General features: G+C 44.7%; 1 protein-coding gene and 1 long non-coding RNA gene across 3 annotated transcripts in view; one reads left to right on the top strand and one right to left on the bottom strand.

Moving 5' to 3' along the window:
• LOC127312855 (callose synthase 3) overlaps positions 1 to 21,420 on the bottom strand; it is a 35,284-nt gene extending 13,864 nt beyond the window's left edge. Inside the window, 31 exon segments of the mRNA XM_071823781.1 lie at positions 4,590 to 4,734; positions 5,203 to 5,377; positions 5,465 to 5,533; positions 5,622 to 5,747; positions 5,867 to 5,976; positions 6,911 to 7,062; positions 7,438 to 7,567; positions 7,855 to 7,955; positions 8,040 to 8,417; positions 8,490 to 8,681; positions 8,755 to 8,874; positions 9,271 to 9,357; positions 9,433 to 9,482; positions 9,565 to 9,646; positions 10,362 to 10,422; positions 10,530 to 10,582; positions 10,661 to 10,995; positions 11,418 to 11,532; positions 11,599 to 11,721; positions 12,078 to 12,171; positions 12,263 to 12,339; positions 12,420 to 12,557; positions 13,425 to 13,551; positions 13,770 to 13,861; positions 18,341 to 18,445; positions 18,545 to 18,682; positions 18,765 to 18,875; positions 18,986 to 19,079; positions 20,763 to 20,887; positions 20,948 to 21,048; positions 21,186 to 21,420. Coding sequence (XP_071679882.1) covers positions 4,590 to 4,734; positions 5,203 to 5,377; positions 5,465 to 5,533; positions 5,622 to 5,747; positions 5,867 to 5,976; positions 6,911 to 7,062; positions 7,438 to 7,567; positions 7,855 to 7,955; positions 8,040 to 8,417; positions 8,490 to 8,681; positions 8,755 to 8,874; positions 9,271 to 9,357; positions 9,433 to 9,482; positions 9,565 to 9,646; positions 10,362 to 10,422; positions 10,530 to 10,582; positions 10,661 to 10,995; positions 11,418 to 11,532; positions 11,599 to 11,721; positions 12,078 to 12,171; positions 12,263 to 12,339; positions 12,420 to 12,557; positions 13,425 to 13,551; positions 13,770 to 13,861; positions 18,341 to 18,445; positions 18,545 to 18,682; positions 18,765 to 18,875; positions 18,986 to 19,079; positions 20,763 to 20,887; positions 20,948 to 21,048; positions 21,186 to 21,405 — 4,026 coding nt within the window. The 5' untranslated portion in view covers positions 21,406 to 21,420.
• LOC127312856 (uncharacterized) lies at positions 14,259 to 17,938 on the top strand. 2 transcript variants are annotated; one of them, XR_011749311.1, is made up of 6 exons: positions 14,259 to 14,416; positions 14,554 to 15,275; positions 15,482 to 15,644; positions 17,079 to 17,159; positions 17,325 to 17,378; positions 17,498 to 17,938. It is a non-coding gene; the product is annotated as an uncharacterized lncRNA (long non-coding RNA). The 2 variants fall into 2 exon arrangements; XR_007858621.2 differs by having other exon boundaries at positions 17,298 to 17,378.
• Positions 21,421 to 27,185: the final 5,765 nt, after the last annotated feature.

The following is a 27,185-nucleotide window of genomic DNA, read 5'->3' as shown; positions in this document are numbered from 1 at the left end:
AAGGCCAGATCGCTTCGCTACGCTGCCGATCACGCTGCGCAGACGCCCGCGCGCTACGCCCACGCCGGCAACATGGACGCTCGGCGACTTCCTCGCCGCCGCCACTTGTCACCTCTCCGCGGCGCTCCCCACCCCGGGAAAGCGGCCACGGAGACAGCCCCTGAACTTTTCCCCAAGACGGGGACGATCGGCATCCATAAGGAAGGCTACCACAGCACCTCCAACGGCGGAGAGAAGGGCACAAGTGCAGCTCCTTCGCACCCTGGGCATCATCGGCATCAACCAGAGGATCACGGCCGAGCAGATGAAAGCATATGATGACCTGTTCGCAACGCCCATCCCCATGGAGATCTTGAAAGCCATCGCGGCCCTTGTCGACCGTGAGATGCCAGACAACCCTGACGCGCCACCATGCTCCGTGGTGCCTGCCGGCGACCTCCTTCAGGTCTAGCTGTGCACGCACAACGCCCATGTCGAGTTAGTTTCTATGGCTAGCAACATCAAGATTGTAATATGGAACGTGCGTGGCCTAAACGCGCGAGCTAGAAGGCTTGGCATTAGATCGCTCATGGCCACCACGGACGCCTCAATCGTTTGCCTCCAGGAAACAAAAATGAATTTGATCTACTCGTTCATCGTGTTGGAGGCACTTGGGCCGGAATTCGACGATTACACTTACCTGCCCGCGGATGGCACTCGTGGTGGCATATTGCTTGCGTGGAAGAGCAGGACGGTGTCCATCAGCCCACGTTCACCACCAATGCCATTACTGCAAAGGTCGCCATTGCCGACAGCGCGCCTTGGAGGATATCCGTCGTCTACGGCCCCCAGGAAGACGCTGACAAGATTGCGTTCCTCCAGGAGCTTCGCGATCTTCGGATCGGTTGTCCCAGACCCTGGATGATATGCGGAGACTTCAACTTGATATATCGAGCAGAGGACAAGAACAACGGAAACCTCGACCGACGGATGATGGGCCGCTTCCGGCGATGCCTCAACGATCTAGCGCTCAAGGAAGTATATCTACACGGCCGCCGGTACACCTGGTCCAATGGGCAGTCTCCGCCGACACTGGTACACCTCGATCGCGTGCTCTGTAACACGGATTGGGAGGAGCTTGTTGGCGACTGCAACCTCCACTGCCTCGCGTCCGTCGTCTCCGATCATAGTCCATTGCTGCTGGACTGCTCCCCGACGCCGCCGATGCACACCGCCGCTTCCACTTTGAGGACTACTGGTTGCGGCTGGATGGCTTCCAGGCAACTGTGTTGGAAGCTTGGCATGCCGTGGACGACACGGACCCACTCAGACGGCTGATGTTGCGCTTACAGAACACGGCGCGGAGACTGACCAGCTGGAGTGCAAAATCGGTTGGCACCGTCAAGCACAAGTTGGCACTATCTCGGGAGCTCATCCTCAAGTTCGACAAGGCGCGCGAAGACCGTGTGCTCACACCACACGAAGTCTGGCTGTACAAGAGCCTAAAGCTAACCTACCTGGGATATGCGTCGCTGGAGCGCACCATTGCCCGCCAACGTGCTCGTATCGCCACCCTCAAGGATGGAGACGCAAACACATCATTCTTTCACGGACAATGCTCCTACCGCCGCCAAAAAAATAGGATCCACAGCCTCCTGGTCGATGGCCACCTGGTCACCGAGGCGGACGACATGGCTGCTGCTGCATACTCGCACTTCGACAACCTGCTGGGCAGAGCCGTCGATCGCGACTGCACGCTTAACTTGGCGCAGCTGATTGACCCTTCCGACAGCCTACTCGAGCTGGACGCGCCCTTCACCGATGAGGAAATCTGGGCCGCGGTCAAGAGACTCCCGGCACGCAAGGCACCTGGGCCTGATGGCTTCACAGCTGAATTCTTGCGCGCATGCTGGGACACAGTGAAGCCTGACCTCATGGCTATCTTCCACGAGCTGTACAACTGCAGAGGCAGAGGTTTCCAAAAGCTGAATCAGGCCCTCCTGACGTTGCTGCCCAAGCGTCCCGACGCACACGAGCTCGGTGACTATCGTCCCATCAGCTTGATCCACCTAGTTGCCAAAGTCTTCGCCAAGGTGCTATCCCTCCGCCTCGCTTCGAGGCTGGATGACCTTGTGAGCAAGAGCCAGAACGCTTTCATCAGCGGACGAAGTCTCCATGACAACTTCATACTTGTGCGCCAGTCCATGCGCCTACTGCATCAATTGCGCGAGCCAAGGGTATTGCTGAAGCTTGACTTGGCAAAAGCCTTTGACACCATCTCCTGGCCGTTCCTGTTTGAGGTACTGCGACAATATGGCTTCGGCACGAGATTCCTGGACTGGCTTGCCATCCTCTTGAGCTCCGCGAACACGCGGGTCATGATCAATGGCGACCCCGGCCCTCCAATTTGGCACCGACGCGGGCTGCGCCAAGGGGACCCCTTGTCGCCGCAATTGTTCATCCTTGCGGTTGACGCCCTTGGCCGCCTCATCAAGCGTGCAATGGAGCTGGGCGTCTTACAACAACTGCACCAACGGAGACCTGTCCCGGAGGTCTCTCTATACGCTGATGATGTGGTCCTTTTTTGCCACCTATCACAGAGCGACCTGAGCGCTGTCAAGAGCATTTTGCACCTATTCGGCAGAGCTTCTGGGCTACAAGTCAACTACAACAAGAGCTCAGCCGCATTGCTAAACTGTGAGCCTGAAGATGCATCGCGAATCAACGAAACACTCGGTTGCCAAATCGCAGAGCTGCCATTGACGTACCTAGGAATACCGCTCACCATCAGGCGCCCCACCACCGCGCAGCTGCAACCGCTTGTCGAGAAGGCCGCCTGCATGCTGCCCACCTGGAAGTCCAGATTGATGAACAAGGCTGGCCGACTCGCCCTGGTCAAATCCGTCTTGAGCGCCATCCCTGTTCATCAGCTCATGGTGTTGGCCCCGCCAAAAAAAAGTCCTCAAGCTACTGGAAAAAATTGAGCGCGGCTTTCTCTAGGGAGGGCGCGCCGCCGCAAACGGGGGCAACTGCCATGTAAACTGGCGCACCGTCTGCCGTCCAATCTCTCATGGCGGGCTGGGCATCCAAGACTTGGAGAGAATGGGGCTAGCGCTACGCCTGCGATGGTTATGGTTCAGCAAGACAGACAAGAGCCGCGCCTGGAACGGACTCGACCTCCAGCCTACTGCCCACGAGCAAGCCCTGTTCTTCGCATCCACACGCATGGTCCTAGGCGATGGGCGTACGGCTAAATTCTGGGATGACAGATGGCTCAATGGTCGCTCCATCAGCGAGCTTGCCCCGCAGCTGCATGCCTGCATTCCCAAGAGGCGGAGGAAGACCAGAACGGTTGCAGATGCCATGCTAGACAACAAATGGGCACGCGACATTCACGGGGTCCTCGGCGTGCACGAGATTGGGCAATACCTCCAAATCTGGCGCCAACTGCAACTAATTACCCTAACAGACACGCCCGATCAGCTGCTCTGGAAGTGGAGCCCTAGCGGCGCATATTCGGCGCGCTCCTGCTACCTCGCCTCCTTTCAGGGATCGACCACTTGCAATGCTTGGAAACTAATTTGGAAAAGCTGGGCGCCCCCACGGGTCAAATTCTTCCTATGGCTGGCCAACAAGAATAGATGCTGGACGGCCGACCGTTTGCAACGCCGAGGCCTCCAACACAACCCTCGGTGCACCCTGTGTGATCAAGAGCCAGAGACAATGCATCACTTACTAATCACATGCCCTTTCTCAAGGCAAGTGTGGCATGAGACACTGTCCTGGCTACGACTGATATGCCGGACACCTGATGGAGAGCCAACACTCAACGAATGGTCGCTCACGGCCAAGCTTGCCACGCCAAAACCCATGCGCAAAGGTCTGGCCTCCGCCACGCTTCTAACAGCATGGATGATCTGGAAACAGAGGAACGCCTGCACCTTCGACAACGAGCGGCCCTCGATCTCTGTAACTCTAGATAGGATTAGGAGTGAGGCGGCACTTTGGGCGAAAGCCGGAGCAGCCGGTCTTAGAGACATCATCCCAACCACCCGGGACGTACACTAATCCCTGTATCTTTAATTCTGCACTAACCCTCTTAGGAGGCTTGTACTCTTCTTCTATGCAATGAAAAGAAACGCAATGTCATTGCGTTTTCTCGAAAAAATGGCAAATAAGTGCATCTCATTTTGCACCACTTAGAATTGAGACCACGTAAAGGAATTTCACTCGAGGAAGAAAGCATGCTGTAGACAGGACAATCGTGACATTGGGGAGGAGTAAAACAAACTTTTTCCACACATAAAAATATATCCGCAATGTAAAGTTAAGTGGACAATATCAAAAAATGAACAATAGCTTCTGCTGAAGCCATTAAGACAGCTGGATCTCACGAATAAGTTTCACCCTGTCAAAAACCAGGATTATTTTCTTGACATGCCTATTTGAATAGATTTACATAAAAGCTTACTCATTTATTCCTCTTCTTCCAAATCAAGTACACAACACAGGAAGTTAAGATTAAACTATGAAATTTTGGTCAAAGAAACACAATAATTACGACAAATATCACCAAAGCCATACTAAATTAACAGAGCATTTTGCAGTACCTGATCAAGACTCTGTCCAGGATCATTAGATTTTGTAACAGCAGCCTTCACCAGAACTGAGTAGTAAACTTTATCAATCTTCTCGTTTCTATCTTGGCTAGGTGCTTCAACTTCATCAATGTAGGCAACCCGAAAAGATGGATATCTGCCAAGCAAATACATTTCTATTATTCCAGTGCCATCATATGCATGTAACACCGAAATAATTAACTAAAATAATGACACTAGTAAGATATGAATAATGTGTCCTCAAAAATGTAATTATCTAGCACTCAAGCACTATTGTTTTGAATGGTAATAAAATTTGATAGACCAGAAGGACGTGGAACGCCACCATGCATTAATTACCAACTATAATACTAGATATTAGTGCAATAAATAAACAAAACTTCACTATTTTATTATTGGTTATTAATTAATGATCAATATACTGCCATTCTACCAGCCCAATTAGCATTACTCACACATGGGAAAGACACTGCTAGTGAATGCCCACAAGTTTGTGTAGAGTTAGGTTGGCAAAGAAATGGGCCAAATTGAAGGGACTCATACATTCCACTGAAGTAACATATAGGATATATCCAGAATTTTCGAGCCTCAAACTGAAACTTACGTTGTCATTAGTCTTAAAATATCATGTGCACAAGGATCACCAGAACGTTTCTGGATTCCATACTGCTGGCAGGAGACAACATAAGTGAACTTCATGTCAGCTATCGCTTTGCATTGTGTCATTAGTGGAGAGTCCTCAGACATGAGTTCTGTTGCTCGGTAGCCTTTCATAAGATCTAGTAAATGCAGAAAGAGAGGTGAGAAACTAATGCAATTGCATGAGGCCATGTTCAGAACATCATAGGGTGAGCTATTAAAAATACCGTCATCCTTGGCCATATCAAGAAAAGCCTGAAGCTCCAAAGCTTTTCGATAGTACATCATCCCTCTTACTGTTTACACAGGAGGAAACAACGATTTTAGAAACTGGTCCACTTAGCATGACACAAAGAGCAGGCATGCTAGGATGTAACAAAATACCAGTTCTTGTCAATGTCTGTCCTCTATATGATGCCCAAAGACGAAGCTCATCTTCCAATGTTTCATCCTCACGGACCTCCTCCTCAGTCTTGCGGTCCACCCTTTCCAGGAAATTTTTCCACTCATCTTCAGGGTTCATACATTTCCGTGAAACAAGGTCAGTTTTGATGGAAATCAGAAATAAATAAATAAATAAAACGCATGATATGTCAATTCAAGCAAAATCTTAGGCGAAGGAGAATAACCTGGGTAAATTTTTTGCAAATAGAAAAGAATGGAAACTCCATCCTCATTTGACTCTTCTAAATTTTGTGATGAAAACAGAACATCTTCCTTGTAATAAGGAGTCAAGACTCTGCAGTAAAGAAGTTGTTCCAGCAAGGAAACAAAAAACTAGGTCAGAAGATTTAGTTAAATAAACATTACATGAGGTGATAAATCCATATATCACGTCTTACAAATGTGGCATGGCAACGAATATAACAGGGATAAAACGGAACTGTATGCTATTCAGTTGAAACACGGACAAAACAAAGAGCAATCAATATTCTACTAGTCCAGAATTATCCCGACATAGTATTCTATGTAAATCTTTTGGTCTATACTTGAAACATATCAATTATCTCCATTGTTTCCTAAAATAAATAATTTAGAAGCTTTTGAATGCTTGGTAAGTTTAGAAATCTTAGATCAATTGGAAAGAAAAGAACAAAAAAGTGTTCAATAACTACACTCTCCTAGACTCGATCGAACTCTGTAAGCAGACCTTCACGTCCTGGTCTATGGCTGGAGCAAAAGGCTGTGCTTGCTACTTTGCTAGGTCATAGGTTTTTTGGTCAAGTCTTTGCTTGTTGCTAACCTCAAACTTATGTAAGAGTTTGTTTTTGTTCCTTTCTTCTTAATATATAACACATGCAGCACGCTTCGATGGTCAAAAAAAGTATAGCAGAAACCAAAAAGGCAAGCAGATTGTGGTAGTACGTAATATATTAGTAAAATATAATTAGATCTTCTTCGAGACCACATGTCGTCTGTTTTTTTTTCTTTTGTTGCTGGAGAGGTGGACTAATTAGAGGCAAGGCATTTGAGGTTTCAAACAGACAAAAGCACATAGTTATAAGAAATTACGATATTCAGTGTATCAATAATTGAATATAGCCATTACCAAGACAGCACACTGAGCAGCAAAGAGCAATATGATATCTCTAGGATAAAATGGAGGTCTGGTAGGAACAAAATTCAATGCTCAAAGCAATACAGAAAACAGAGAATCAGCAGTAAGAACTTACGAGAAGGGCAACATGTTCCGCACTTTCGGAGCAATTGGCATCTCCATAAACAGAGAATTTGCAAAGAAAGATATTCTGCTTCTAGCATCGAGGTTCGTAGGGACATCCATAGCAGATTCTTTCACTGTGAGCAGCAGATGAAGCCTCTTTATCTGAAATCAACATAAGGTAGTATAGTACAGAAACTAGACCAACATAAGGGCATGTACAATGGTGATATCTTAGCAGTGCCACCTAGGATAAACGCTGAGGTGGAGGAAAGAGAAAGATAAAAAAATTCTTTGCCTTCTCTTAGCTAAGAGATGATCTCTTAGCTCAATCTCTCTCACCACAAATTTAGGATGTCTCGTTACTAAAGATAAGACTAAAAAACAACCCATTGTATATCATGTTTTATTATTATATCTAGATTACGTGGCAGGATTAAGATAAGACAGTCTTATCAACCATTACACATGCTCTAAGTATTATTTAGAAACTCTGTTTTATCAAAAAAAAAAGGGGGGGGGGGGGGTTGAAAATCATACCTTTTCAGTCCATGCATTTGATTCCACCACAGGGAACTTAATAGCTTTAGTAAACAATTGATCTTGCTGATCAAGCGGTGTCATCGTTTCATGTTTTCTAGAATTTCCACCATTTATGGAATCCAGTACTCTTTGTAGAGAGAGAAACATATAGCACAAGTACCATAATCAGCACAGTTCATCTTTAAAAAAAAATTGAATGTAGATACGTAAAATAATTCCTAACATTTATTATTTAAATTAAAAAATGTGTTTTCCCAATGCTAAACCTGAAGAATGCAAGCCAATATGTGTGGCAGACAACAAAAAAAACAGAATGTGACCCAAACTATGGATGCAACGACGTGGCATGCATGTGGATCATTATTCCCGTAAAAATGCCATACTGTTATGACAGAAGAAAACTAAGCTCCTCACCCGCCAAGCTCTTGATCCTCCATTATACCCCTTGTGACCACCTCAAGCATATCTTGGAACAAAATAACAACTTGACCCAAGTCTTCTTCCTTGTTCTTTTGCTGTACTCAAACAGATAGATACAGTGAGGGGGGTCAGGGGTCATCTCTAAACAAGACCTAAAATCATGATGACAACTTCTATACCAGTAACTCAAGTAGCTCAATGAGCTTCTTGCTCAGGGCTGGAAGATTCCTCATGTACAGATCGTTTATCAGAGTCCCTTCATTTACATGTTTATCAACAACAGCAAAAATCTCTTGGATAACACTGAAATGGGCATCAGAATGCAGGAGTAAAAGAGACAAAAATAGAACTAGACAAGGATTAGAAGTGACTAAATGTATGGTAAGATAAACATACACTTTCTCACGTCGACCAAACACTAAGGTGTTGATGATGTTTTTGAAAGAAACATAGCATTCTCTGATAGCATAGGAGAAGTATGGATCCGATCCCATTCTCTTGTTCAGATCGTGATCTCTGCCTCCACTGTCTGCCGCCATATCCAGTGCTATCGGAATCTAAAATGCAGTATAAATAAATAAATGTGTGAATCCAAGTAAAGAAAGTATGAAGTGGTCAAGAGGAAGCACCTTGCTAGCCAGTAGGAAAGGTGGCCATTGGAATATATCCAATTCGCGATCTTTGCAGTATGGCACAAGTAGCAAGTCCATCTCCCTGTTATCTATGAGGTCTTCTTCACGGAAACTTGTGATAATTACATTCCACATTTGGGCAAATCTTGCAGCTATTTTGTCTTTCTCTTGTTCATCATCAGACGAAGGCTAAAGAAAATATTATGTCAGGTCAAAAGCTAACAAATATTGCATATTCAATACTGATCAGCCCATAATGTACTTAAGATGATGAGTTCAACAGATTAAAACCTACCTTAGTGAGATCAGAAGGAATCAACAATTTATTGAAGGCACAAGGCAAAGATTCAAAGCAGGATCTCAACATGCCTAATGTCCGTATCTGATTTCATGGGCCGAGAAAAGTGAGCTTAATTTCCTTCATTGATGATAGACAATGCTCCACAATATTACAGAAATAAACAATAAAGCATGATGGTTACTAAAATAAACATATGCGGTAAATTGATAGATCAACAAAACAAGATAACATGCACTGCTACCAATATGAAAAGAAGAAGAATTTGTTTGAGCAGTCATAGAAATGGTAGCTCAAAAGAGGAGGTGGTGATATTAGAAACAGCAGTCACAGAACCAAGTTTCGTAATATGCTACTGACTACTGAGTGCAGCCCAACATAATAGGACAAGAAAATCAATTCAGAATCCAAAGCAGACAGAGCAATCAAATCTGTCAAATAATGAAATAATGACGTGTAATTCTGAAATATTTTACTAACCTCGCCAAGTCCACGACAAGCCCCATAGATACCTCCGACCAATGTAGAGAAAACTGCGTACCAAATCTGGGTGTCCATGAAATAGACCTGGACAATGCAACTAACGAAACTTAGCATATTGTTAAAGAACACATTTTGGCAGAAAACAGGATTGATACATACAAGAATTATTGGAGCCCAATGTGCAATGACAACACCAATATTGTTATTTCCTGCAAACCGAAAAAAATACGAACACAATTTCAGGAAATGTTTCAAAAAGGAAAGAAACATAGCAAGCTCCATCAGAAATACCATTAGGGAAAAACTCATTCCACTGGAATGTCTGGATCGGTTCTCTCATTATATCTTTTGTTGGCTGTACAAGAGGCTTGATCTGAAACCAAGTAAGAGAATGAATAAACAGTACTAGCGGAAGCTCAGTGCTAAGAAGGCTTGGTCCTAATTGAATCCCAAGAGAAAAGCTACTGAATCTCCAACAATAATACATACCATCCAGTAACCTTTTGGGAATTCCTGACATGTTTGCTGATGTTCATATAAGTTTTAACATTTTATACATTCAAGAGCAAGAAATGGTTGTTGTATGCAAATTTAATGTAACTAAGGAAACAAAGAGTAGTGTGGCGGTGACGCCACACTTAGGGCCTGTTTGGTTCCTATCCACACTTTGCCAAGCCTAAGTTTGGCAAGTGTGGATTTTTTTTTTTTTTGAAATGAGTTAATTAGTGCTAGGAGGAACTAGACACTAAATGATATAGTAGAAACAGGACCTCGGCGTGAGAATTCCAGAAATTCATTCCTGACAGGATTCGAACTCTGGTCGTTGGGGTGCGCCACTGCGACCCCAACCACTGGGCTATGCCCACGTCCTCGGCAAGTGTGGATATGAAATTGGGAGCCACAAAGTGTGGCAAAAGTTGGCAAAAATTGCACTCTATGACAGGTAGACCATAAGGATTCTAAAGTGTGGCAACAACCAAACACATACCAAACTGACAAACTTTGGCTTGGCAAATTGTGGCCGGGAACCAAATACCCCGTTAGAATGTGCGTAACTTTCTCGATTTTCTGAGGAAATGATTAGGTACCTCAATATAGAAGCTTACTGTCAATTTCATTGATAAAAGGATAATCCAGAATATGGTATACCTGTCAGTACACCAATGCTTAGTGGACAGTGGTTAGAAAACACGTAACAGGAAAACTAAGAATGAAGATGAGTTAATCGAGTATCTGTATTTCTACTTTTAACATACTTCAGGAGGGAGAATGCGCTTTCATGCATTCCTCTGCCAACAAATAACCGAGGCTGCAGATATATTTGTATAAATGTATCAACAAACACAGCCATGTAATTTATGACACAAAACAATAGACGGGAAATTACCTGGGACCACCACATCATGAAAGTTATAACCTTAAGATTTGCAATCTCAAGATGCCTTCCGATAAATGGGAAAATAAATAGCATGGCCGCAAGCATGTTTGGCGCCAAGTATATAAGAACAGCCAAATTATACAATGAAGGCTGATTCTGACCATTGCCAAGCCAACCTTTTATTATTCTTGCGAGACCCGAAGGACTTCCCCCGGAATATGCATAAGTCACAGGTAAAATCACAACCCATGCAGCAGCTGATACTAACTTCAAGACATATCGCAGCTTTCTTGCAAATGACATGCTTCTTCTTGCTTTCCAGCCGAATACAATGTCCAGGGTTGCTGCATTTGTTTGTATTTACTGAAGTTAGTACATACTCCCTCCGGTCCATAATTCTTGTCGCAGATTCAGATATATCTATACACAAAATATGTCTAGCTACATCCAAATTTGGAACGGGGGGAAATGTGGTTAATGATACATCCCTCAGTTTCATGTTAGTTAAATTCATTATCATTAGGCTGCTGGCAAAACCAAACCTAGGAAACACTTGTGTTTTCTTTTACACATATTTTCAGTAGGCCTCACTCCTGCTGTTGTCCATTTGACAAAAAAAAAGTAGAGACAAAAGGTATAAGAGTAGGACTCGTGTAGTATTTAATGTGTTATCATGAACAGGGCTAAAAAAGAAGATATTGCTAGTTAGATTGGCACGGCAGTGTCTCTGCTTAATACTGATCTGTAAGGGAATTCAGTCAAATACCTTGACCCAAGTTCAAAACAGCAGCAGTTATAAAAATGCTCAAAACCTTCTTGAACACTCCAACGTCAAAGATATCACTTGGTGTGCCACCATTCCATGCAATAATAATCATGGCCTGCATTAAAACATAAGATCATAAGTATGTGAATCTCGAGTGAAAGAATGTGTGGGAGCAACAAACCTGCAAGGATAAAATTAAGAAGATCCACATTCTATCAAAACTACGGAATATGTGCCAAAATGAACGGATCTCAACAAAATTAATCTTTCCCATCCAACGGACACTGCCAGCAGATCTTTCCTCCTGCATTACAACAAATGAAAATAAGTACCATGAGAACTGGAACTCCAGGCAAGTCTTTCTTTTTTCTTGGATTTCGTTCAAGGAAACAATACAAGTCACATGTCCATGTATATTTACTATGGGCTTAACAACTTGCAGTAATAGAGAAAGCATAGACATGGAAAACAAACAGATCAAATCTACAACAAAAAACAAACATGTCGTTACATGCAGCATGTGATCACATAATCTTATTACCAAGTTCAGTTCATGAAGAATAAAGCACGCGCAAATTGTAATATTATATCACATGCAACTGTTAATGTATTTGCCAAGAAAGAAAGTGCAAGGATATTGAATACTGTCAAGAAACTTACTCCATTCAGGCGATTAGGATAAGCAAATTTGGGAGTTTTGAAAAAATCTGCATCGGCTCTCATGGGCCATCCAAGACGGAAACAATCATTTTTCCTGAAAGTAACACAGGAATAATTCCATGCCTTCTGTCAAAATATGTGGCACAATATACTAAAGGCAACAATTGTATTTGGTTGCTGCTTACCAAAAGTACTCATTGAGATCATCGTAGTTCCTCCAGTGTGAGTGTTTGGATTTCATTGTCTTGCTCTTGAGAGCCTCCTGTAGAATTTCAGAGGCGAGTTAAGTCCGGATTGACATGGGGAAAAATAAACAGTCCGAATACAAACATACAACTATACCTCCTCTATAACTCTGTATATTGGAGTCACAACTTTCATCAAGAATGCCTCATCGTCACCGCCATAAGCTGGTTTAATATTTTCACCAGTCAGTGGGCTTACGTGTCCACACAGCATACCATAGAGTTCAAAAGCCATCTATATTAAGATCAGAAACAGCATTGTTACCAATAAACATGATGCCACCAGAAATTACAACTTAAAGACTAAGCTTCGTACTAACACAAAACCATCCCCTGATGAGCCTTTTCATAAATACATTTTTCTCCATTCGCATGAATATGAATTTGGTTTGCTTGTGCGATGATCAATAAATATATTACGAATACAGCGTCGTCTCATAACAACAACAAAATATGACATTTTTGGGCATGAAAATGGAGAAAATGACAATTAAATGCCTTAGGCTATAACCTGCTTGGATCCTTTGGATCAAATTTGAATTAGTGTTCTAGCTTAACAGAACCTATTGTACACATAATCAACTTTATTGGTTTGCAAGGATAAGCTGGTTAGGAACAGATACATAAACCCTCATTCTAGTTCCCATTCTAACAAGAAAAGAGGTCATCAAGAACCAGCTTGAAATTCCAGAACTCGTGTCCTTATTCATGGGATACAAGCAGAGTGAGAGGGAATCTAAATACAACATACAACAAAAACTGAGATGAAATATCTGCTGACAACAGAAAGTCGAAATTCGGTCTAGTTAGTAGTTAGTTCATAATTACTAACTCTTTGCTGCATGTTTTTTGTCAGCCATTGGCCATTGCTACCAAGAATAGTCACTGCAAGCTTAAAACATGCCTAAGCTAATGGTGGCCATGTTAGGGTAAATGAGATTCCTCATAAAATTGATTTTCCAATTGTAGTACTCAACATCAAGTTCTTAAACCAATTGCTAAGGTACTATGTATGAAGCGTTAAATAGGACAATGGCCAAACAACAGATAAGGAAAATTTATCAGAGTGTGTGTAATCTGAGAAACAAAAAGTTGATCTTACATGATGATAGATGTAGCATAGACACTCTGGCATGAACCTCAAGTTAGCCGCCTCACCCCAAACTAAAAGGTAGAGACCCACATAGAGAAGCTTGCGCTGTTGGACTTCCTGTTGGATAGTTGGCAACCTACACATCAATTCACCCAAGCATTCAGACAAACGGTAACTTATTAAGTGATTTAATATCTGCAGAAAGTGGGGCATAAGGCCATAACTAAACACCAAATTTGATTCTATTTTTGCAAATTCTAGGAAATTAACGGTAAAAGACATAAATCACAGCTTTGGAAAATCAGTCCAAGTGGTCCTATGCATTTTTCAATTGTTAGACTTCATTGAACCTACCATAAACTGCTTTTGCGGCCGAGGTACTTGCACCACATCTTATAACTCTTAAATAGCTTCTTCATTACAGTGTCCAGAGCCCTATCATCCAACTGGAAAAAAAAACAACAAAAGGCACATGAATTCATCATCACATTACTTGTAGGCACATGAAGAAAGACGGAAACAAACAATGCCCAGTTCCTCGGGAGAGGCGTTTTGGAACATGAGTCCAGATGATCCCGTTATCTGTTCCGTTGAACTGCGTCTGGAGATTCGTGGCGGGACCAATTCTCCTCTGAATACGTCGTGCGGAAAAACAATAGACGAGATGCATACGTATTCATTAATTGCGGTGGGACAGGCTGTACGTCGGCGGAGCGGCCTGCGCGCCGTGTTCGCCGGACGGTCGTGGCATGGAGGGGCCGTTCCGGACCAGTTGAACAAGTGGGGACAGCGTTCCAGAACCATTGGTCCAGTTCGTCCGGTGGGTTATCCTGGAAATAAATGACATTTCCAAAACGATCCAGAAAAGGCCTGTGCATCCCCCTTCCCCTTCTCCTACGTTCTTCTTCGCGAGCGGCCGGCGGGGCGATTCTGTAGTGTCGGCCACCAGGGGAGAGGCGGATTTGCCGAGCCATGGATTTCCCGCTTGATCCGGTTAGCAGGTACGTAAATTTCTCGAAATCTCGGGCTAAGGCGCTGCATCTATTTTTAGGGGGAGGTATGAATCATGGGGGAGGCTAATTTACTGATTTTTTTTTTTGAAACGAGCTAATTTACTGATTGTGCAACTGAATCGCAGTATGCCTATCTATGCGCCGTATCCAACTGAGGCAACAGTGCTGAATCTGCAAGGGGAGGACTCGGTCAGCAGCAACGCTGGGCCGGTGGCGGCGGGTGCGGCCGTGCTTGTGAACCTGGTGAACAGGAGTGGTGTGGGCGATGTAGCTAGCTGCATGGCTGGCCTGGAGGTACCGTTGGCCGCTGATTCCGCGGAATCAACTCGGCAGGACAATCCACAAACGCCCGTGTGGTGACGCACCGGTAGACACAGGTAGCGAGCCACGACGTCCCATCTCGATCTGTGTCCTCTCCAGTCTCCTCCTACCAGCCCTTGGTCTGGCGTGGCGAGCCTTTCTTCCAGCTCTTAGTTTTGTGCATCTGGAACTCGGGAATATGATGGCGAAGGCCGACAGTAGTCCCACTGAGTGTCTTGATTGGCACTTGTATGAGGAGCAAAAGGAAAACTCGGCTCGGGTCAAGTATCATCTTTTTTTTTTTCATCTGGACGCCATGTCAGTTTGGGATACTGATTGGGTGGGATGCGTGATACGGTGATAGTGCAGTCACTTTGGCCATGAGGATCTTACTTCTGCTGGCCTTTTATGCTAGTAACTTGCAGGGATGGCAATTATGAGTGGAGGTGTCTCCGTTGGCTCTTACTCCTGATGGATGATGAAATTTTGGATGCCCTATTTATATTTTGGTGAAGAAGACAAGACTGCTGCTGAATGAATGTTGCAAGTCAGTATTTCCATTGATTGATGTCTTGCTTATAACTAGCGCCTGATTCTGTTTTCCCATATTTCTTCTTATTTATCCTTGTTACCTGATCCTACAAGATCTTGTCAATTGAGTGTACATTCAGAATTTGTTTGTCGGTAGGACTCATGGTGATCCTTGAACTGTTTTGCTCAGTGCCTAAATGACCAACTGACTAGGTTACTCAGATGTTTTGCAGTAGGACTAATCAGCAGTGGACATGTGGGTGTGCATCACTTCTCTTAGTTTCATGCCTAACCTTGTCAAGTAATTCTAGTACACTGAAACCTGGCAAGAATCTAGTACGGTGGTCAAGAATCTAGTACACTGAAACCTGTCAAGAGTTCAAAAGTACGTCATGATTTAATCCTTTGTTTTCATTCAAATTGTACTATTGGGATTGCGTAATATTCTTGGGATTAATCGTTTATTCAAGTTGTTGAAACTGGGATTGTAGCACAAAAACAAAATAGGCAGACATGATAAAGAAGAAAGATTGAGAAAAGATATCTCTAGTCTGTAGCATATACATTAGAAATTGGCAGCGGCGCTCAATTGTTTATGTGGATGAAACACGCTTGACCTTCTGATACCCTTGCACCGAAGCGTCAGATATCATTCCTTGTACCCCTGTATTGGTCACTGTATGATTATTTTTACATGCACACAACACTATAGCAGATCTTGGAGAGCATTTGCATAATTGAAGATGAAATGCTATTTTCCCCCTGTTGTTCAATTAAACAATCAGAGCAATAGGTGCTGCTGTTTATCGTGGAAATGTAGTGGTGTTGGCAAGTACTCTTGTGCTGATTATGATCACTGCCATGATTTATTCACTGTGCTAATTAATGAACTATGAATGTGCTCTATTGCTTGCTGATGATCTTGTGAGCTTGTTTGATTTGGTGGCTCAGAGTTAGTTGCTTCTGATATTTTGTTCCTAGGATATATGCTAATGATAATTTAATTCTGTCACACTGTTCTGAACTGGATATGTGATTTGTGGAGGGCAAGTTGTATAGTTCTTTAACAGATGGGCTTCTTTACAGAGCACTTGCTAAGATATATTGTACTACTTGAAGATGTGAGATTGGGGATTGCCCAATGCTTGTCTTGCCATTTTGTCTGTTGTATATGCATATTTCTATGTGGTCAACTTTTGCGTGTGTGCACTGCTGTCTGCTGCCACATCGCTAGATCTCCTAAAGCAACATTTTAAAAATCTAATCATTTTCTCTTGGAGGTTTGGATAATTGGATGGTGTAGGTGATTGATTGTGGACTGTTGGGATTGTTTTGGCCTTTCTGAGTAGATTGGTGACAAAGAGAGCAGTAGTTTTTTTTAGAGTATAGCAGTATTAGTTGAGAGAACGCCAGTCTGGGCCTCTGTCTAGCTAACTTGACTCACAGGAGACTCGCAAACTAACTGATTACAGGTTGCTGGAAAACATTTCTAGATAAGTGAGTCAAAACATTTGCAGATAAGTTCGAGTCCAATAATTAGCTGACGACTTGATAGTGTCTTACAGTTGGACTATTTTGTGGAAGCTATAAAGCTGGCTATTTTACTTTGCCCTTGTCAAAGCATGATTTACAACTCTACTCTAGCTTTAAGTCAGAAAGTGGAAGGAGTAACATTGTTGCTACTACATAGTCACCTATTACTGATGCTCAATTGTATCAGCTATTCAGCTTTATTCAGTAGCTCAGAAATCTGTATAGGTACTTCTATTATATTGTTTCCTGTTGGTACTTGTGCGCTGATCCAAGAAACCATTTTCAGGCAAGAAGGTTGTGGAGAAAAACAAGACTTTAGCACACGTTCTGATTCGTTCAGGTAGACACTAGAAGAGATGATCACCAGGTACTATCTATTGATCAACCAGATGCTCCTCTAGCTTGACATGGAGCAGTGAATAAGAACATGTACTCCTCTAGCATGTGTTCATATGTGCAAACTGCAATCTTTGATTCAGTTGACCACATTTATAAGTTTACGCAGTTAATTGGAGCTTTAAGCGCCTACCAGGAACATAAGCTGCAGGGTATCCGCTGCTTCGGCGAGTTTGCGGATGTGATGCAGGTTTGCCCACTCTTCCCCTCTCCGTTTAGGCGCGGTATAATTAGTTCCCCGATCTGTGATGCTGGTAACTGAAGATATGGGGCTGTGATATTGATGGCTTGGTCTGTTGCAACCTGCAGCTCGTGTCTCTGGCCAGACCAATGGCGAGGAGGTGAACCAAGGGCGAGCTTGATGACAGTGACTGCTTCTATTGCGGGAGTGGCAGTGAACAGGGGTGAGGAGGTGAACCAGGACACGGGCCAGCATTGAGGAGGAAGGAGTGGTAGTCCAGGTGCAGGAACTCATCCCGGTCCTTACGCATGAGGAAGAGGGCAAGAGCCGAGGAAGAAAGAAGAACTGATCGTTGTGCACGAGGACGAACTTGTCGAGATCCTTGCGCACAAGTCGAGCGGAGGAGGGCGGGGGCGGTTCCTCTTTGCTGCGTCGGCCCAGGGAACCCAAGAGGCAGAGGTCCCTCGCCGTCCGCTAGCGAACTGCGGACGGTGGAGGCGGCAGCGAGGGACGGCCGGGGAGAACGGACGCGGATGGAAGGCCGGGTTTTTGGTTTTAGATTTCAAGGACTCAGAATTAGTTTGTTTTGTGCGCAGAAGTTGTAAAACACATCCGGTGGAGGTTCGGTATGCTGGAACTGACTTTTTTCGTGAAGTGATCCATTTGCAAGTTTCTGCTTGTATCCCGCTGCAGTTGACAGACGCCGGTCCACCACGGTTCAGCTTGGTCCATTTTGTCTGCCAGCCATCATAGACCAGTGCGGGGCAACGGAAGAATGGGCTTTAAATGAGGCCAGGGCGTGGGCCATGGTACTGTTCAAAAATTGGCATACGTTATGGAATACTCAATACAGTCCGATGCACAGATCTCTATGGAATTGAATGGTCTAGATATAGGGATCATCTGGACCCGGGTTCCGTTTTGAATTTCCGCAGTTCCTCTTAAAACTAAGATAAAGGAGAAATAAGAACCTTAGACTGTTGTTCAGACTGTTGTTCAGGCTTTAGTATCTGCCTTATGTGTACGTTTGCTAGTAACAGTATGAGATGTTCCCTTTGGTTGGATACATTATCTTTCTGCAAAGAGAGCATTGAAATTAGATGATGTCTATTTTCAGCGTAAAGTACACATAGACATGCAATGTCACGGCAAGCGGACAACCCTTGCACACTTACCTGAAATCCAAACATGGCCTGAAGCCAGTCAAGAAGATCTTTATCAGTTTTCTTCTCCTCGGGCTTCTTTTCATTCTCCTTGTCCCTGGGCCATTGCAGGCCTCTAGTATTCCGAAGAGCGTAAACTGCCGCTTGAATCTAAAAATTAGGGAGAAACTCAGTCAAGAGAAAATCAAGCTTTATGGTCAAGTTTGCATTGAGTCTCGAGACCGAAGGAAACCTCTGGATATTGCATAATGGCTAGCTCAGTACTTTCAGGATCAAGAGGGAGAATGTTGTAGGGAACATAGAGCTTCCTCTTTTCCTCGATTTTGTAGTGTGTGTCCAGAATCTGTACAATAAGAAAGAAAGCACAGCAGATGAGAAACAGAATGTTACACAATGATCAAGGAAAGCAAAAAAAAAACGAGAGACAATGGAAATCAATCAATTATTACTTACCGCCTGATCGACTTCAACAGATTGCGACACATTGACGGCTTTCAAGACCTCGAACAAGACAGCTGCAGTCTGATACGCTTTGGTGAGCAGGGCACTGGTCAAACAGAATGAGCGCATTACTACCATGCAAGGAGCAATCAAGCATGATATATATATAGCAGTTAGCATGATAGATATAAAGCTGTCTAGCGAGCAGAGCACCGACCGAACATAACAAACGCATTCCCATCACGCAAGTAGCGGAGTGGCGGCTTTAACATAGTAAAACCCGCTCCCCACCTAACCCTAACCCCTTCCCCATCCCCCTCGCCCCGCCGCCGCCGATGGTCGCCGCCGGGCCTAGCCCGCGCAGTTGACGGCGGCGGCGAGGCCCCCTCCTCGTGGTCGGCTGGCGGAGGCTCAGCGCCCCTCCAGCAGGCTCCCCTCGCGATCTTGGCGGCGCGAACGGCGACTGGAGAAGCGGGTGGCGGCGCCGTCTGGCCAGCGTCTGCGGGCGGCGCGAGCGGCGACTGGAGAAGCGGGTGGCGGCGCGTCGAGCATCCGCACCGCCTGGGCGGCTTCCGGGAGGGCACAGGGCGGTTTGTCCGGCCGGGAGAGGGGCCCGGGCCCGTTTGGACCCCCCCCCCCCCCGCGTCTCCTTCGCCGGATCTCGCGCCAGGGTGGTTGTTGGCTGCAGATCTCGCAGCGGAAGTCCCTCTCTGTCCAATCCTCAGATCTGGCGCCAGCGAGAGTCGTGGTGGCCGTGGACTGCCTAGATCTTTGGAGTTGCTCACTCATCTGGTGATCTGTGTGGGGCAGATGCCGGTGAGGTCGGTCGTCGCCTGTTCGGGAGCAGGTGTTCTGCGTCGGTGGCGGTTCTCGGTGCTCTGTTACGGTCCGGCGGCGCGAGGAGTTTGGTTTCACGGCGGCGGCCTTGGTCGGTGGGAACTTTGCTGGTTGACGGGCGAGTCAAAGGTTCTGGTGCTGGTCGGTGGCCATGGTCGTGTGGGCGACGTGGCCGCGGCGAGCCGCGTGTTGTGGCGGTGGTTCGGTCGTCGTTTGACGGCCTAACCCTGTGTAGAAGGAGGAGAGGCCACGCCGAGGGGAAACCCTTGCCCGTTTGGGCCATGATGGCGATGTCCGCGGACGTTGTCCCCTTCTTCAAGGCATTATGGGGCTTCTCTCCGTCTTTCTACGGTCTTTGGGTGAAAACCCAAGATCCTCGGATCGAGCGGTGGCGGCATTCCGATGTCGCGATCTTCTTGAAGACATCGTCTTGGAGCCCACAAGCAGCAGCTCTCCGAAGGTTGTGTGGCGAAGGTGACTTCGTTTGGCGATCTTCGGCAAGGCTTGCTTCGTACCCTTCCCTTGTAGAGTTCCCTTGGTGCTGCTCTCTGTTGTGTGGGCAGCGTGGGTCGGTTCCCGGTGGTGGTCGGCTTCCGGTGGTGTTTCTGCGACGGAGGGGTTCTGTCGACGGAGTGCGTGTTCGATGGCTAGCTCTCGGGTGAGCTGAGCTCCGGCCCAACACTGTTGTTGTCCAGCTCTGCTCCGGTTCTTCATAGTCTTAGTAATGGCCGGCCCTGTTGTCCGCTCTTCCGGTTGTAGCTTCTGTTGGTAGTTCATGTGGGTGTGTGGTTCGTTTTGTAAGCTTGGTTCAGCACTTTGTATCTTGTCGCGGTTGAAGGCTTTGTTAATTCAAAGCTGGGCACTTTCGTGCATTTTATCTAAAAACATAGTAACACAGGTAGAGCAGCAGCGGAGATGAAGAAGGAAGGAAGGAAGGAGAGCGGCGGCTGACCGGTCGGTCTTGTCGGCGGCGTTCTGCAGCGCCTGGATATACTTCTTGTAGTACTCGCGGTAGAATCGCTGCATCTCGCGCGCGTCGCTGTGGTGCACCCTCCCCTTGAGGGTGGGGTCGTTCTCCTGCGGAATGGGGTGGTCGGCAAGCTTGAGTTTGTGGCAGATTTGGGGTGGGGGTGTTACCCTCTGGAGCCTCTGCAGGAGCGCGGTCTTGAACTGCCGCACCCCGTGGCACCTGGAGGCCGGGTCGAGCCGGTGCGCCTTCTCGAACGCGTAGAAGCGGCCTGCAGCATGAAGGAGCAGATCGAAGATCAAGTTTGCGCTTCGCATTCACCGAAAGCAGTAGCAAGTTACTAGGCCAGAGTGAGATGGTGCTAGATTGGATTGGAGAGAGGGGAGAGGGGGAGAGTGGAGGGCTTACAGAGGTAGGCTACCCGCGGGTTGGCCGCCTCGACCTCGTTGGCGACGCGGAGGATTGGCGCGATCTCGACGAGCGAGGAGGGGAGCACCTCGCTGTCGAAGATGGACTCCCCCATGTTGCCGACCGTCTGGGTCCGCAGCAGCCTCCTGCGCCCGGCGCCGCCGGCCGAGGAGGGCCCCGGCGAGGAGAAGTCCGGCCTGCGGCCCCCCGGCGCCGCCATCCCGCGCTCCTGCGCGCAAATCGGGAATGTTAGAAAGGGAATGCGGGGGCGGCGGGACGGGGAGCGGGCGCTTGCCTTGCTGGCTGGAAACCCTAGGTCTGGGCGGCCGGCGGCGAGGAGCTGGCGCGGCGGTACTGGGACTGGGAGTGGCAGTGGGGTGGGTGGGAGAAAGGTTTTGGCCGGGTTTTGAAATTTTGCTGCGGAAGGGAAGACTCTCGGCTGCTGCTGCTGGACGAAACAGCCCCTTTGACTCGCGGAGGAATTCACCGGTAGCTGTCCGCGCGGTGGCATCGTTCGTGGTTAAGGACGACGCGGGAGGGCAAAAGCGTCGCAGCGGCTGCGGGAGAGAGATGGAGGGGAGGCGTCGTCGTTTCCGGCCTCGGTTCTCGCGCGTGATGTCTGTCTGCTCTTTTTCGAGGGCGAGCGGGCGAGGGGCCGTGGGAGCTCGTGCCGCTAGTGGCTAGTGGCCGCTCCCGTTTCTTTTTCCTTTTTCACACTGTATGAGAAAGATGTGTATTTTAATTGTTTCTCTCTCATCGTACGGAAATCAAACCCAATAATATTGAACACATGTTCTCTTCATTTTCTACAAGTATTTAGATAATTGGAGGTGAAATAATTAAAGGGAGAGATGCATTTTTCACTTCACTTCATAATTTATCTTGAAAAACTCGCATGTACACTTATTTGTGAACGGATGGAGTGGCTGACAAATATTAAAGAGGGAAGTGGCCATTGTTGGTGATATACTCAAGAGGCAATAATAAAGTAGTTATTATTATATCTTAGTGTTCATGATAAATGTTTACATCCCATGCTATAATTGTATTAACCGGAAACATTAATACATGTGTGTTGTGTAAATAACCAAAGTCCCTAGTAAGCCTCTCGTAAAACTAGCTTGTTGATTAATAGATAATCATGGTTTCCTGATCATGAACATTGGATGTTGTTAATAACAAGGTTATGTCATTAGGTGAATGATATAATGGACATCCACCCAAATAAGCGTAGCATGAGATCAAGTCATTAAGTTCATCTTGCTATAAGCTTTCGATACATAGTTACCTAGTCCTTCGACCATGAGATCATGTAAATCACTTACACCGGAAGGGTGCTTTGATTAAATCAAACGCCACTGCGTAAATGGGTGGTTATAAAGATGGGATTAAGTATTCGGAAAGTGTAAATTGAGGCATATGTATCAAAAGTGGGATTTGTCCATCCCGATCACGGATAGATATACTCTGGGCCCTCTCGGTGGAATGTTGTCTAATTAGCTTACAAGCATGTGACAAGGTAACAAGAGATAACATATCACGGTACGAGTAAAGAGTACTTGTCAGTAACGAGGTTGAACTAGGTATGGAGATACCGATGATTAAACCTCAGACAAGTAAAGTATCGCACGACAAAAGGAATTGGTATCGTATGTTAAAGGTTCATGCGATCACTAGTTCATCGTTGAGTGAGTGGGAGTTATTATGGATCTCCAGATCCCGCTAATAATTATTGATTGGAGAAGTGTCTCGATCATGTCCACTTCATTCACGAACCGTAGGGTGACACACTTAAGGTTCGTCGATGCGTTTGAGTGGATACGGAACGTCGGAGAAAAGAATGGACAGTGCATGAATTATTTGACATACTGCCGAAATAAGTTTCGGTATATCAAAATTATTGCAAGGAGAAAATTATTAATGTATGTTCATTGAATGAAGTATTCATTATGAAGCGTTCATTGAATGAAGTATTCATTAATTGAAGTGACATTAAATAAAGAGAATTAAAAAATTTAATGGAAAACTTTTAGTTTTTGAGTGGAAAGTCCACTAAAATTATGAGGCTTGAGTGGAGGTGAGTGGGAGCTCCACCCACATGATGAGGGGAGAGGTGGGGGCACCTCTTGGGGCGTGATCCCCTTGGGGCTGGCTGCCTCCCCTCCTCCCATATATAGTGGTGCTCTCGCACCTCCTAAAAGTTGCTCTCACACATGCCCTTTGGTTGGCATCTTCCTCCCTTGCTTAGTTGATCCACCTCACGAGCAGTTGCTTAGGCGAAGCCCTGCTCAAGAGTAGTCTCCACCACCACCACCACCATGCCGTAGTGCTGCTGGAGTTCCCGAGGATCCACTACTTCCGCTGCCCAAACTGGAGCAAGGGACGGAGGTCGTCATCAAGTTGTACGTGTGACCGATCACAGAGGCGATGCCCATTTGTGGCGCTGATCTTGGCGATCTTGAGGTCGGGCGTCTACATTCTACACCAACCACGTTTGTTTGCGGGAACGCTATCCCGATACCGGTCTTCGAGGGTGAGTCCTTCTGAAACCGTTACAAGTATCACCTAGATTCGATCTTGGTGTGTTGCAAACTGTAGGAATTTTTGTTTTCCATGCAACGAATCCCATCAGTGGTATCAGAGCGATGTCTATGCGTAGATGCTTTGTACGGTTAGAACACAATGGTTTTTGTGGATGTTGATGCTTTTGTTGTTTTTAGTTAGTGTACTTTGCATCTTGCGGAATGGTGGGATGAAGCGGCCCGGGCTAACTTTACATGACCGCATCTCATGTGACACTTGCTCCACGCTTGACATGCAACTTGTATTGCATAAGTGGCTTTGCGGGTGTCTGTCTCTCTCATCATAGTTAAGATTCAATCTACTTTTTCTATTGACAATACTAGTATCACCGTTGTGGTTCATGTTCGTAGATAGATTGGATCTTACTCGAAAACCCTAAACCACATAAAATATGCAAACCAAATTAGAGGCGTCTAACTTGTTTTTGCAGGGTTTGGTGATGTGATATGGCTTTGTGATGATGATTATATTTGATGTATGAGATGTTCATTATTGTATTATGGCAACCATCAGGAGCCTAATGGTTGTCTTTAAATTTGTTAAGACATGCGTGTCTATTCATCATGTAATAGCTTTATTTCAAGTAGTTGTTATAGTAGCTATAAGTGATAGACAACCATGAAGCGGCGCCATTGACCTTGGTGCAATGCTGGTGATGATGGAGATCATACTCGTGTGCTTTGGAGATGGAGAACAAAAGCACAAGAAGAAAGGTCATATCATATCACATATTATGAATTGCATGGGATGCTAATCCTTTATGCATCTTATCTTGCTTAGATCGTGACGGTAACATTATAAGATGATCCCTCATATTAATATCAAGATAATAAAGTGTTCTCCCCCCGTATGCACTGTCGCTAAAGTTCGTCGTTTTGAAGCATCTCGTGATGATCGGATGTGATAGATTATACGTTCACATACAACGGAGGTATGCCATGTTGCACACTCGGAAATACTTGAGTTTGCTTGATGAGCCTAGCATGTATAGACATGGCCTTGGAAAACAGGAAATCGAAAGGTTGAACACGAGTCATATGGATGATATGATCAACATGTTGATGTTAACCATTGAAGCTACATCATCTCACGTGATGATCGGACATGGTGTAGTGAATATGGATCGTGTGCCACTAAACAACTATGAGGGATGTTGTATTAAGTGGGAGTTCATTACTAATTAGATTAAAACATGAACTAATTATCATGAACATAGTCTGAATAGTATTTTGAATTAAATTTGTAGAATTGACATCCGTTATCTACCATGCGTTAGTCTTGTAATTGAGATAGAAACAACGTTAAATATGACAAGTAACTTTACGGACTAGTAATGTATTGTTAAAGAATCAAGAAATGATTAATTCCTATGGAAAAACTTTTGGTAAACCTCACATTGCTAATTCAAAGAGCGATGTTTTCAATTAGTACCTAAAATCATCTTGTCTCCATGAAACTTGAAGTTCAAATTCGTTTGAAAAGTAAGGAGCTGGAAAATTTGTTTTTAGAAATAAGCAAGGTGTGAGATATATGTGATATCTAAGACCTTATTACAAGATGATAGAATATAATTTAGTGAGACTACATAAACTCATAAGTTTTATAGGAATGTACGAAGGTTGAAGACGCTAGGCGTTTCGATCCTCCAACTAGTTGGACACTAATGATATTCGCATATCCATGAAGTGGTCGTCCTTAGTATGCACCGTTGCTAAGACTCGTCGTTTCGAAGCATCACATGATGATCGTGTGTTATAGATTCTACGTGTGCAAGCCAGGTTTGCACATGCGAATACTGAGGTTAAACTTTACAAGCCTAGCATGTACAGACATGGTCTCAGAAAATCGTCATAATTTGATGGATAATATTATGAGTGAAATTGTTCATCACATTAAAAAGTTACTAATAGTGAAATCTGAAACACTTGTCATGTGATGATCAACTTCAAAGTAAGAACCTCAAAGTTATTGGTATTTGACCAACAAACCTAGAAGTTATTGATGTTGAAGTGTTTTCCGAATAATGAGGAAAGCCAAAAGAGAAACTACAAAAGTTTTTGGCAGAAAGAAAGAAAAGACTAGAAAGTCTAGCTCACGTGTATATAGATGATATACATGTTATGAATGTATTCTTTGTTTGGTCACATAATGAAACTCTTTGGTATTTGTACCATATTGGTTGGTATGAAATGTCATACAACACAACACAATAAAAGAATATTATGGCCTAAGTGACTGACAAGGAATGTGGTGATAATGCATGTCTGGAACAAAAATAAAGAGTTATTATGTTCGTTGTTGACATTCTACCTAGCCCTTCAGATTTATAATAAAAAACCTTATAATTGTTATTTTGTTCTGGTCAAATGAAAATAATGAGTTGTTCAAATTATGACAGTATTCCATGTACGATGGATAAGTTATTATAAATCTTTATGGTGAAACACACATGCATAACACTGACGCTAAAATGTCATAAGGCAAATGATGTGAATTCCACTTATTAGTGGAATCGCCATTTAGGTCATGTTAGAAAGAAACGCATGAAGGAACTCCATGCAAATGGATTTTTGAAGTCATTCGATTTTGAATCGTTTGGCGCTTGCAAATCTCTTCTAAAGAGAATGACTGAAATACCGTTCATAGGCCAAGAGTTGAACGGGCGACTAACTTAGTGGAAACATACATGATGATGTATGTGATTCATTGGGCATAGTTGTGTGCGGGAGATTCTTCTACTTCATGAAAACTTTCAACAATGAATTGAGTGTATATATAAGGATATATTTATTCGACAAGGAAGAAGTTTGAAACATTTGAATAGATTCAAATAAAATTCAGCATGAAGTGGAAACCATCGTAATAGAAAAGTCAAATATCTATGATTGGATCATGGTGGAAATATTTGAATTACGAGTTTTAGCGAACATCTAAGAGAGTTATGAATTGTTCTACAACTCACATTTCTTGGAGTATCATAGTGATGATGGAGTATCCAAGAGACGTATCCAAACCTTGTTGGGTTAATGATGAGATAAAATAAAATGATGTCATTATATTTTTGTGGATTATGCTTTAGAGACTGTCGCTTTTACACTAAACTAGATTTAGATGTGCGTCTTGGCGCACGACCCCGTAAAAATCGTGCTGATACAGACTTTGCATAAATAAAGACAATAAAAATCATAAAACATTGATTAAGATTACCGATGATGTGCTCAATGTCAATGAGGATGAAATTGCACATGTAATAACTACATTTATAAGGCAACTCAATGAAAGGCACGCAACATTCCATCTAAAGCTACTAAATTAATCATAATCCGAGACAACATTCCATCTAAAGCTACTCAGTAGCTTTTTAAAAAATACATGTGCATCAGATTCTCTCAAAACAGATTCCTTGGTGTAACTATG

Source organism: Lolium perenne, chromosome 7 (assembly GCF_019359855.2).
Source record: "Lolium perenne isolate Kyuss_39 chromosome 7, Kyuss_2.0, whole genome shotgun sequence".
Lineage (NCBI taxonomy): Eukaryota > Viridiplantae > Streptophyta > Magnoliopsida > Poales > Poaceae > Lolium > Lolium perenne.
This window is presented reverse-complemented; position numbering and strand designations above follow the sequence as displayed.